Below are 12885 nucleotides of genomic sequence, written 5' to 3' on the forward strand. Positions count from 1 at the left end.
ATATAATTTTATCAATTTATACCTAATATTATGGAAGGTCTCAGCCTAAGTTGTTTTAGTTGAATGAATACCTTATTAATGCTTTCACCATTAATATCATTTAATAAAATTACTTTTTTTCAAGTAGTTTATATTAACAATTTCAATCCAAATTAATTATTACAAATATATACTAAATTAAAAAACTTAACTATAACATAAATTGACTAATTAACTACATTAATGTATATTTTTATAACCGGATTGGTAGTTAGACTGATTAAACTATTAATTTTTAATTCGTTCAATTAGTCCAATTTAAGTAAATAAATTATTAAATATTTATAAAAATAATAATATATATTAAAAATAGAAAATTTTATTTAATTATTATTTTGGTCGTTTCTAACTTGAATCAACCAATTCAATTTCTTTCCTATATCATTGTATTCATGAATTTTCGGTCCAATTCTAACAACGTTAATTTATACTCAAACTCATTATAATTTGATAATACAACCTCCAAGGGACTTAGTGGTCATGGTAGAAAATGGAAGTGACCATTTTGATGCTGCCTGGCAAGCGTCTGATTTAATGTTGTCGTATAGAAGAGGTTGGGGTTTAATGCTACAAAATCTTTACAATGCAATATACTCCAAGGAGGAGGATTGGTCTGAGTTTAGCAACATTATTTGTGAATGTCAGGAGTTGCTTAGAGTTGGAAATGATATTAAAGTTAGACGGGATAGGTGCTCTAACAAAGATGAAGCTTATATGTTTCTGGGGTCGGTGTTGGATTGAATTGAATTAAATTGAGTGAAAATTTTTTGAGTTAATCGAGTTGATGAGTTTTATTTTATCATTCTAACTCGATTTGAAAATTTTTCGAATCGAGTCGAGCGAAATGAATTTCAAGTCGAGTTGAATTAAGTGAAATTGTTTTTAGTTTTCCTTTTCTGAATTTTTCAATCCATTGTTGGTGGCACTGATAAGAGAAAAAGACAAGAATCACATATGAAACAAGCATAGTTCATAGGCTCCCTTTTGTTTTTTTTCTATTTCAATTGTTTCTTTTCAAATTTTTTCTGCTTCACTTATTTTTTTTTAAATTTTCACCGGTGTCACCTGACACACCGGTGACACCCATTAAAAAATATTATATTTCTTCATGAATACTTATATTTTTCATGAGTAATTCAAAAAATAGATACTGGTGTTGCCTAATGCAGTGATGACAAAAAAATTCTTTTTTTTTAATATGATGGTTAGGTGATGATTAAGGGGAAAAAGAGTGGTGACATCGGTGTGTCAATCAACACCGGCGAATATTATTGAAAACAATCCATTTTCGTAAATATTTTTTCCTTAACCTATTTTCGTAATTAATTAATTTTTTATATTACTTCTATAAAAAAAGGCTACTAAACTATGGGTAAGTTCTTATTTTGGTCACTTAACTAAAAGAAGTTACAATTTGGTCAATGAACTATTCAAAAATTTTCATTTAAGTCATTGGACTATTAAAATCAATATTATATGGTTTTCTCAATTCATATTGCTTGCACCAATCGACAGCTCTCTTTCCCTTTCTCTTCTACAATTCAACATTTTCATAAAACAACTTTAGGTATTACGAATTAGTGAATCAAAATTCAAATAGCTTTTTTCTCATATCTTCAACATTGATTCTCAGATCAACTTGAATATAATGTATGTTTTTTTACTCGTCAACGGGTACTGATCCAACATACTGATCATCAAATTGTCGCTTGGAGCTCGCTAGTAAAAGTATGAAAAAAAACTTAACGACCTAGTGACTTAAACAAAAACTTTTGAATAATTCTGCGACTTAAATGGAAACTTTTGAATAGTTAAGTGATCAAATTGTAACTTTTTCTAATTAAGGACCAAAATAAAAACATACCAATAATTTAGTGACTAATGATGCAATTTACTTTATATTTTTATATATAAAATTTTCTAGAGTTATATTCATGATTTAAGACTCTCTCAAAAACTCTTATCTCTCTATTCTCATTTTTATAGGAAAAATATTTGGTACAAACTGTCTCTGAACCAAAAAAAAAAAAAAAAACAAAAACAAAAACAAACAGAAATTCAACCTTTGACTTCTCTGTCTATCTCTACTGGTCTTCGCCTCCACACAAGCTCTACCACCAGACCAGCCACCCCAAAATCCCGCCCCACGTGAGGCCATGTCAGAGGATGCGCCACCGTTCCAAACCCAAGAACATGACTCTCTCACCATTCCTTTACTCTCTCACCAGCAGCGATCCATTAATTCCACCTCTCAGGTCGCCATCGTTGGCGCCAACGTCTGCCCCATCGAAAGCCTCGATTATGAGTAAGCTATCATTTTACATAACTTCCTTTCTTTCTATTTTTGTTTTTTTAATTGGTTCAGTGTTGTTCTTTTTGAAGGATTGTGGAGAATGATTTCTTCAAACAAGACTGGAGGGCACGTGGAAAGGTCCAGATTTTTCAATATATTTTCATGAAATGGCTTCTCTGTTTTTTGCTTGGCGGTTTCGTCAGTCTCGCTGGTTTCTTCAATAATCTCGCCGTTGAGAATATCGCCGGCGTTAAGTTCGTCATCACTTCTAACATGATGCTTGCTCAAAGGTCCCTTTATTTTGTTCTTCTTTTTTATAATTACTGATGAATTTCATATATTACTATTTTCCTGTTTTTTTAACTGGAAATAATTTGCACCAAATATTTGCAAAACTTTAGCAGCAAGAGATTCATATACTCCACTATTATGATTGTCTCACTGTTTAAAAAATAACAAATTTGAAGAAATTTTTATTTTTATTTATTCGTGCAGGTACTGGATGGCATTTCTAGTGTTTTCTCTATCGAATTTGGCTCTAACTCTCTTTGCCGCCATCATTACGGCGTTTATTTCTCCCGCCGCTGCCGGTTCCGGTATACCGGAAGTGAAGGCTTACTTGAACGGCGTAGATGCTCCGGGAATACTTTCAATACGAACTTTAATAGTTAAGGTAGTTACTTGCTTAATCTTGTTTTTAATGGTTTCTAAATTTTGTTACAAACAATGAATTATTAGTGTATCGAAGATACTTTGTGATGTTCAACTTGATGCAGAAAGAACTGCCTTTTGTTACCTAAATTCTATATTCTAGTTTGTTTGTTAATTCTAATTGTATTAAATCACTAATAAATTGGGTTAATATCTAATTAGTTATCGAGTTACAGGATTTTGTACTTTCAAAGTTCAATATTTATACTAGAATTTATTCTTTCTTTTTTTAACTTTTTGTGAATTGAGGAGGAACGGTCCGTATTCTTTCTTTTGATATTCATAATCATGTGAAATGGTGCAGATTGTGGGAAGCATTGCTGCAGTGTCTTCTTCTCTGCTGGTCGGAAAGGCAGGGCCCATGGTGCATACTGGTTCATGCATTGCAGCATTGTTTGGACAAGGTGGGTCGAGAAGATATGGTTTAACATGGAAGTGGCTTCGTTTCTTTAAAAATGACAGAGACCGACGAGATCTTGTAACATGTGGATCAGCAGCTGGAATTGCTGCTGCTTTCCGTGCCCCGGTCGGAGGTGTGCTGTTTGCTCTTGAAGAAATGGCATCTTGGTACATAAACTGATACATCCATTTGCAGCACCATTTTGATATATTAGTAACTATCCTTTCATCAGTGTACTGAGTGTTACTGCATACTGTTCTTAGTTGGTATTTTGAAGGTTTCACACTTGTCTCATTTTCTTTTTCCCTTTCTATTGTTTGACCAAAAACGGAATTGTATTAGGCAATAGTATAGGTCAGCCTTCTGATTTTAGTTCAGTCTTCAAATTCTCATATCCATATTTGTTTTTTCATAAATCATTTATTCTCCTTTCTGCACCGATGGTTGATTAAATTGTCTTAATTAATGTTGTTTATTTCTAAGATGGCAGGCAGAACAGATATAGGGCCATTATAGTCCATAATATGCCGAGTAATATAGCTCTTTGCTATCCGTCTATAGCTAGTTCATTCAAAATTGCTGAGGTAGAAAGACCAATTGTGATTCTTCTATGCCGTTGATATAACATAATTTACTTTGAGAATCACCTTCCTTCCTTTAATTCATCATGCACATGGTGTTCATGGTCTCTTTCAGACAAGATCAAATTTCCAAAACTTGACATCTTATGATAATATCCTTGTTTTTTCTGCAGGTGGAGAAGTGCCCTTCTTTGGAGAGCTTTCTTTACGACTGCTGTGGTTGCAATCATACTTCGAGCCCTAATTGATGTTTGTTTAAGTGGCAAGTGTGGGCTATTTGGTAAAGGGGGTTTGATAATGTTTGACGTCTATTCAGCAAATGTTTCGTATCACCTAGCCGATGTACCTCCTGTTCTTGCTCTTGGAGTTATTGGGGGCATATTGGGAAGTTTCTATAATTTCCTTTTAGTTAAGATTCTCAAAGTATACAACCTCGTTAACGAGTAAGTTCTATTTTTAGATATGTGTTTTTTGCACCAATTACCGTTTCCAGTATTTGGCATGATATACTTTACTGGGTCGTTCTCTATGCTTATTTCCCCTTCTTTTTCTCCTCTCAGGAAAGGCACTTTTTATAAAATTTTTATTGCTTGCACGATCTCCATTTTTACATCGTGTCTGCTTTTTGGATTACCATGGCTTGTATCTTGCCAATCATGCCCCTCAGATGCATCTGAAGACTGTCCCACGATAGGCCGATCTGGTAACTATAAGAAATTTCAGTGCCCCCCTGGTCACTACAATGATCTTGCAAGCCTCATTTTCAACACAAATGATGATGCTATCAGGAATCTTTTTAGCAAGAATACTGACTCTGAGTTTCAGCTCTCAACAATGCTCATATTTTTTGTCACCTGCTTCATTCTAAGTATTTTTAGCTACGGGATTGTTGCTCCAGCAGGGCTATTTGTACCTGTGATAGTAACTGGAGCATCTTATGGGCGTTTCATCGGAATGTTAATTGGTTCTTGGGGAAATCTTAGTCATGGTCTTTATGCTGTACTTGGTGCGGCTTCATTTCTTGGTGGATCTATGAGGATGACAGTCTCCTTGTGTGTTATAATTCTGGAATTGACCAATAATCTATTACTGTTGCCATTAATAATGGTGGTTCTCCTTGTTTCCAAGACTGTAGCGGATGCATTTAATGGCAATGTTTATGACCTTATCATGAAAGTAAAAGGTTTTCCATACCTAGAAACTCATGCTGAACCTTATATGAGACAGCTAACCGTTGCTGATGTTGTCTCTGGCCCGCTTCAGCTCTGTCATGGAATTGAGAAGGTCGGTAATATCGTACACATCCTCAAAACCACAATGCATCACGGGTTTCCAGTTATTGATGAGTCTCCACATTCTGAATCCCCAGTTTTGTATGGTTTGATCCTCCGTGCTCATCTTATTGCACTGCTAAAGAAGAAAGCGTTCTTGTGCACCCCTGTGCAGTTAGGTGCTGATGCTTTTAGGCATTTCTCATCAGATGATTTTGCAAAGAAGGGCTTAGGTAATGTTGACAAGATAGAAGACATAGAATTGACAGATGAGGAGATGGAGATGTTCCTGGATTTACACCCTTTTACCAACGCTTCACCGTACACAGTTGTGGACACGATGTCACTAGCTAAGGCTCTCATACTTTTCCGTGAAGTTGGTCTGCGACACCTACTTGTCATACCCAAGATCTCCAGCGTAAGAAACTATCATATTCATTTTCCTTAAACTTGATTCCTCATTCTTTGTCTTAAAATTTGACTGCATTTCTTCCTCTTTTTTATCATGTACACTGTTTTCATTTTAGATATTATTTTCACTGTTGCTAACTAATTATATTATTCAATGCCTGATACTGTGACTGCAGAGAGCACCAGTGGTGGGCATATTGACAAGGCATGATTTCATGCCGGAACACATATTAGGTTTGCATCCATCGTTGGTAAGGAGCAGGTGGAAAAGATTGAGGTTTCAATTCCCCCTTTTACTGAAAATATTCTAGGTGGGGGATCTCATTCAGTTGTTGCACATGGGGTTTACTCTTGGAATTAAATTTGTATATAGTCTTGTACTCTTAAACTGCACCGAGTTGTACGATGATTCTCTCCCTTTATGATTCAGCACCCTCATTTAGCTCGCAGGCGAAGACTAACCCAGCGAGGAATCACATTGAACCCTTACGAAATTTGTATTTTGCATTTACTGCAGGAGTTGAGGCAAGTCAGAATCTTCCAACCTTGACAATTTTTGCTTTTGGTTAAATCTCTTTGTATGCATTAATAAGCTAGTTACGGCTTTCCGAAAGAGCTTTCTTGAAGGGTTTTGACCAGATATGGTAATGGTTTCTAGGCATTGCATTCATTTGTACTCATTTATTGCTATTCATTCGCCCAAACAAAATTTGACATTGTTAACCTATTAAGGGGCATCTTATTATTAAGCCAATAAAAATGAAAGATAAGCAATACTCTTTCATATTTCCTTTTGACACAGTCAAAGAGGATATTATAAAAAGGATCGAACAGCGCATAATAGCTTTTGGTTAACACCAAATTTGGATATTACACGGTATGCTCCAAAAGAAAGAACAACAGCAAACGGTAGCAGTAAAAGAAAGAAAAAGAAAACCAAGATTTGAGCCAAAGGGAGAGGTGAGGTGAGAACTAGTTTTAGATAATGTAGAGTTACCCTCGGCTTGAGGTCTTAACAGAGTCAGCCCTAATTGCCCATAACTGTTCTCCCACAGATTTCATCTCCGGACGATCATTTCTAACAGGTGCTGCGCATTGAAATGCCAATGCAAACATCTTCGTTAGTATCTCTGCATCTACTACTTCCAGCCTTGGATCCACCAATTCCACTACATGTCCTTCATTATACTTGTTAAATGCCTGTATATACACATTCAAACCATGAATGAATTCCCAGGTGTAAAAGGAACTAGAAGCAAACACTGTGTTATTGTTTTTGCAGACACAATATCATGGGTCTTGGTAGCCAACTTCACTACCTTGCTTCTTTACCCATCATTTTTTTTTCCTTTTCTCTTTTACTCACACCTTCAAAACAAAAAGGCTATGAGAATCTTATTTAGTAAACATAAGGCGAAAAGCCTGTTAACTTGGGATTTAGTTCGTATGGTCAACCTCAAGTGGTGACATCCAATAGGTGCAGGATTAGCCTGACTCTACTTTAGGTCTACTTCTTTTTCATTAAGATATGAGAGTCGTAATGAAAGTAAAGTATTTGACCAAGAAAAAAGATTGATAAATTAGATATTGGTTGCCCATGCCGAAGTAATGACGATAGGAATGGAGTCAAAAGCTTAACAAGAGAAGGAAGAACAAGCTTACCCATCTAGGTGTCACACGCTCTTCAACTGGCCTCCTTAGCTCCACAGGACGGCGGCCAGTGAGAATTTCAATAAGTAAAATCCCGAAAGAGTAGACATCACTCTTGGTTGTGAGTTGATAGGTTTTCATGTACTCAGGATCAAGGTAACCAACTGTTCCTTTCACTTTGGTTGAAATATGTGTTCGGTCTGAGTCCATTGGGCCAACTCTTGCAAATCCGAAATCAGCCACTTTAGCTCTCATGCTTTCTGTCAGAAGAATGTTGGATGACTTCACGTCTCGGTGAATGATTTGCTTCTCTGGTTCATGATAAATAAAGGTATTATGAGAAGGCACAGGCTGAAATATATGAGTATGTGAGGCCATGATAGAAAGACAATATACGAGTCTGGGTTGGGTGGTGTTTGCTTACCTGCATAAACATGGAGGTATGTAAGGCCATGAGCAACGTCGATAGCAATTTCAAGACGCTGATTGAAATCCAGGATTTTGCCGTGCTGACCTGCCAGGAATGGCAACATAATATTATATTTTAAGCCTTTAACAATATCGTTGTTGACCCAAGACTTTGGTAGTTATCATGGGCAGATAACTTACCATCCAAATGTTCTCTTAAAGTACCATTTGGTACATATTCTGTAATGATAAGCCGTTCATTCCCTTTATCAACATAACCAAGTAGCTTCACAAGGTTCCTATGATCGATCTTGGCTAGAAGTTCAACTTCACTGCTGAACTCAGTTTGCAGATTCTCAAAATGTTCCTAGACAATATTCTTTTATCAGTCAACCAAATAGCAGACCCGAGGAATAGGATGGCTTAAACTTTAAATCATGAAGCAGGCACTAAAAAAATATCTTAAATATTTAAGCCAGTTTCAAGTCTGTCAATAATAAAGCCAGCATACAGCCAATAGCCAAGAGATTTACCAAGTCAATATCTAGGAATCCTTTTTAAATAATAAAAGAAAACAATGAATGTGAGAAAGTTTCAACCTTGTTACAAGCATATAACTTTAGGACATTTTGTCCAATGTGCACATTTTACATTCTTTGGTGTTCATAGCCACCGGTCCTAGCTGTTAGCATACTCTACAAGTTGACAAAGGAATAAGTGATCGAACTGGCAGTTCTTCTACAACCTATGTTGTATTCCTAGTGTCAGCCTTACAATGTTAGTGTTCTTGTAGGTCAACTGATTCACTGTTATCTTCCCTACAAATTATTAGACTATGAAATCTAAGATGCTTCTGCAATTCTGTCTTAAACTAACATGCTAAAGAATGCATGTCAAAAGAGAGTAAGTCATTGGAATCTGAAAATAAACATATTTTATCCCCATCTACTTTTATATGTGGCACTCTTATGTAGGAACACATCCAATAGGAGAATCCTGTGGATCTCTAATATGCAGACAGTTAATATCTGTTAACAATCCGAACATTCTGTTTTGTAAATTTAATGATTCTGACTTCAGTGCAATGATTCACTCTTGTCATCCCATATATAACACAATTTTTTCTAATAAAACAGAAAACGATTGGAGAAATGTTGTAGAAATAAATATAGGTAAGCATATTTACTTACCTTTTTTGCTCGTTTAATGGCAACCATCTGGCCAGAATCTAGCTGGGCCTTATAAACAGTTCCAAACCCTCCTTCGCCTATCTTTAGAGCGGAAGAGAAATTACGGGTAGCTCTGGCTACCTGGGTCATATTGAGATGCACTGACCTGATTCTATTGAGTTGTGGGGACATTGAGAATCTTGAAGGACTAGGTGGTATCCTAAGTGGGCTGGCCGGAACCTTCTCTGGAAGAGAATGAATACTCATTTCTAAAGGGGGAGCTGAATCAACTGCAGAAACAGAACCATCATTCACAACACTGCTATGTTGTTTATAAATTGTAATATAAGTAAAGACTCACTCGAATTTGAATCCTTTGAAAGAACAGTGTGGTCAGTTGCTCTCTTTTTCCTGTAAAGACAGGGGCAAATAAAAACACAGGTTAACAACACTCCAGCTGCTGCTCCTAACCCTACTTTTGTTGAGGCCGGATATTTTCCATTATTCTTCCCCTTCAGATCATCATCAGGTCCCTCATCTTCTTTTTTCGGCTCTTGCAATAATTTTCGGCCTCCTCCTACTGATAAAGATTCTAAGAAATTTATTTCTATTATGTAATAAACTTCATAAGTACAAAATCAGAAACCTGAAACAATGCGTGTTACCTAATGAAACGTCCAAACCACAATTGGCTCCACTATAGCCTTCCAACTCACAATGATCTGCATAGTGCAACTGTAGGACCTTGCAGAACAAAACTTTATCTACTTGATTGCCGTTCAAATAAAACAATTCAGTACCATACAAATTCGAGTACGCAATGTGATCCCCACCACAAATCTTCGACTTTACTTCGATCCCAGAGGCAAAGAATGTTGATAATTGCATAAACAAGAGTAGACCAAACATAGAGGCAGCCATTCTCAATGAGTTAACTCTCAAACACCATAAAAATCTAAGCTACAAATGAAGCATCACTTATTCTGCTAGTTGCATCCAAGTAATATCAAAGGAGAGAAACATAGCAAAATCAACTCCTGGAACCTTAATTACTTCATTCAATGTTGCCCATACTCAATACAGCGTATTAATGATGCACAGTAACCAAGGTAAAACCCCAATAAACAAAATCTAATATCAACAATCACAAAAAAGAAAAAAACTCAAACTGGGTTTCTCTTTTCATCTCCAAATTAACAAAGGAGACGACTTCAAGAGATTTTTCTAATCGTTCAATTCTCTTTCTTAAAAGGCCACTGCAAATTTTGACCTAAGTCTTCACGGTTGAGTTGACTGAATCAACAATGATCCCTGAAACCCTGATAAGATATCAAAGCTGACCCTTTCATTTAAAGCCTCCCAAAAGCGTTTTAAACATGTAACTCCAACATAATAGCAAACCCTGCAAAATTCAATCAAAGCTTTAAACTTCGTGATCAAATTCGAAGTCACTTCCAGTTGACGAAGTACATATATATATATATGAAAAAGAACAAAAGAAAAAGAGTATCAAAGTTGGAAAAAGTACTAGGAGAGAAATTGAAAATCCCAGAAAACCATGACCAATAAAATAAAGTGAAACGGCTCAATTCACCAAATCATGAAAAGAAAAGAACCCAACAGCAAAAACATCTAAAAAAAAACCTCAAAAAAAAAAGAAGAATCGAAAAAGAAAGAAGTAGACAGGAAAGACCAAACCTGAAAAGTGACAGATAAGGGCGGCTAGTTAAGGAAGAAGGGAAAGAAAACGAAGATCATTGCTGTTGTTGGAGTTGGGAGTTGTTTGTGCTTAGCGTGCGAAATAACAAGTAAAAGACCTGACCGGCCCTTTTGTTTGAAACAAAGGAATATGGTGTGCTGTTTTGAGTTTTGACGTAACCCATGGCTGTATCCATGTACTTTTTTACTCCCAATTTATCTTGGTTAAACTACATCATTAGTTGTTAAAGTATGAGTAAGTTTTTGTTTTAATCATTGAATTATTTGAAAATTTTTATTTAATTTACTAAACTATTCGAAAGGTTTTTTTTAAGTCATTGGATTATTAATTTTTTTTTAAAAGTTTCGCTAGTGAGTTCTGAGTGACGATTCGACGGTCGATATAATGGATCATACCCATCGATGAGTAATAGAACTTACCTTAAATCTAAGTCTATCTAATTGTCAGTTTCGGAGATCGAAAAAAAACTATTTGAAATTTGATTAGCAGATTTGTGACATCTAAAAATTGTTTCATGACAAAAGCTAAACTATAAAAAAAGGGAAAAAAAAGAAGAAGCTTTCGATTAATGCAGGTAATACAAACAAACAAAGCCATATGACATTGATTTTAACAATCTAGTGACTTAAATGAAAATCTTTGAATAATTTAATGATCAAATTATTACTTTATTTAGTTAAGTGACCAAAATGAAAATTTAGTCATAATTTAATAACTACATGTGGAATTGAACCTAATAAGGGAGAAAATAATATAAAAAAAATAGTTGGACAACTTTGACCTTTTAGTGATCAACGGCTTTATTTGAGAATATTTAAATTCTTTCTATAAAAAAAAAGAAAATTGATTTTGTGATAGATATATTAATAATTGTAAATGCCAAACTGTGAGGAAGTCCTAATAATGTGAAGATTTGTGGGAATATTCTTTCATTAGATGATACCATACCTAAATGAACTGCTTCATTTATTATACTAATTTTGTAATTAAATGAAATAAAATATGCTCTTCATTATTTAGTTTTATTGGCTATGGAGAATATCCCAACATTTATTGCCTTTTATTTATCTAAAATTTTTAAAGTTTTTATGAAATTTTCGCATTATACTATTATATTTCATTTCAAAATAATTTCATTATATTTATTCTTTTTGAGACAATGCTTAAAACTATTCATAATCTCTCCTTAACTCATAAATAGGAGGATAATGTGCTTCAGCCTATTTGAATCTATGTCCTCCTACAAATACTATTTGAGCTAAATCTTAATCGATTTTGACTTGATAGTTTTACATGATATTCTTTCAAAAGTAATTACAATACCACGCTTTATTAGATTACGTAAAATTTTAAGATAATCTCAAGGTTGTTTGAAACAAATCGAACTAATCGGTCAGATCAATTGGATTAGGAAATAGTTAAGATATCCGCTCAAAGAATGGCATTGAACTAGTTTACTTGGGAATTGGTACAGATTGGTTGAATTGGGCAAAAAATCGATTGAATCAAATTTTTAATTTTTTTAATTTTTTATAAATTTCTAGTGATTTATTTAATCGAATCGAACTGATCGATCAGACCGACAAACGAATTCAACTACTGATCCGGTTTTAAAAACCTTGGGTAATCCTTATTTTCTAACCATTTTACCCTTCTCTTTTATAATTTTGATGATTTTTTTTATCTTTTAACTCAAACAAAGAAATTTTGTATTTTTTGTAATAATAGTAATTTATTTTATTTATTTACAATAATGGTAATTAATATATTATTTATAGTAGTGTCATGTTAAACGTATGATTTAAGAACACCACGAGGAACATGCAAAGCATCTTTTATATATAGCCTAAAGCTTTGCACACAGTAACTAAAATAGAAAAATTTTTTGATTTATGCACCTTTAAAATTTATAAAAATTTAAATAAGTAAAGATAAAATTATATTTTGACTCTCTTAAGATGATAAAAAAATTTTGATTTAATCCTTTAAAAATTATAAAGATATAGATATTAAAGTCGTGAAATTACATTTTTACTATTGTAAAAGTATACAATTTAATTTTGGCCCTCCTAAAAAAATTTTCTGGTTTCGCCCCTGCTTACACACACACAAAAAAAAAGACTTTTGTATATTTTGCTAAATAATTTGGACTAAATCCATTTTTTTATAAATTTTGTTTTCATTTCATATATAGCAAAAAAAATCAACCTAAAAACTTAAAATTAAATATAA

General features: G+C 34.2%; 2 protein-coding genes across 3 annotated transcripts; one reads left to right on the forward strand and one right to left on the reverse strand.

Annotated features, from left to right (window-relative positions):
- The first annotated feature begins 1980 nt into the window (after positions 1–1980).
- On the forward strand, positions 1981–6319 carry LOC107900000 (putative chloride channel-like protein CLC-g). Its single transcript, XM_041095213.1, has 7 exons — positions 1981–2344; positions 2422–2622; positions 2828–3005; positions 3348–3610; positions 4198–4467; positions 4585–5713; positions 5883–6319. The coding sequence occupies exons 1-7, from the start codon at positions 2196–2198 to the stop codon at positions 6015–6017; spliced, it is 2325 nt and encodes a 774-aa protein (XP_040951147.1). The 5' UTR covers positions 1981–2195; the 3' UTR covers positions 6018–6319.
- Positions 6320–6492: 173 nt separating this feature from the next.
- Positions 6493–10816, reverse strand: LOC107901332 (calmodulin-binding receptor-like cytoplasmic kinase 3). 2 transcript variants are annotated; one of them, XM_016827281.2, is made up of 8 exons: positions 10632–10816; positions 9599–10335; positions 9295–9513; positions 8955–9223; positions 7966–8131; positions 7781–7870; positions 7369–7667; positions 6493–6906 (listed from the first exon to the last, which is right to left on the reverse strand). In XM_016827281.2, the coding sequence occupies exons 2-8, from the start codon at positions 9852–9854 to the stop codon at positions 6700–6702; spliced, it is 1506 nt and encodes a 501-aa protein (XP_016682770.1). In that variant the 5' UTR covers positions 9855–10335; positions 10632–10816; the 3' UTR covers positions 6493–6699. The 2 variants fall into 2 exon arrangements, with proteins under 2 accessions (XP_016682770.1, XP_016682771.1); XM_016827282.2 differs by having other exon boundaries at positions 9295–9510; positions 10632–10801.
- Positions 10817–12885: the final 2069 nt, after the last annotated feature.

The sequence above is a fragment of the Gossypium hirsutum genome, chromosome D06 (genome assembly GCF_007990345.1).
Source record: "Gossypium hirsutum isolate 1008001.06 chromosome D06, Gossypium_hirsutum_v2.1, whole genome shotgun sequence".
Classification (NCBI taxonomy): Eukaryota; Viridiplantae; Streptophyta; class Magnoliopsida; order Malvales; family Malvaceae; genus Gossypium; species Gossypium hirsutum.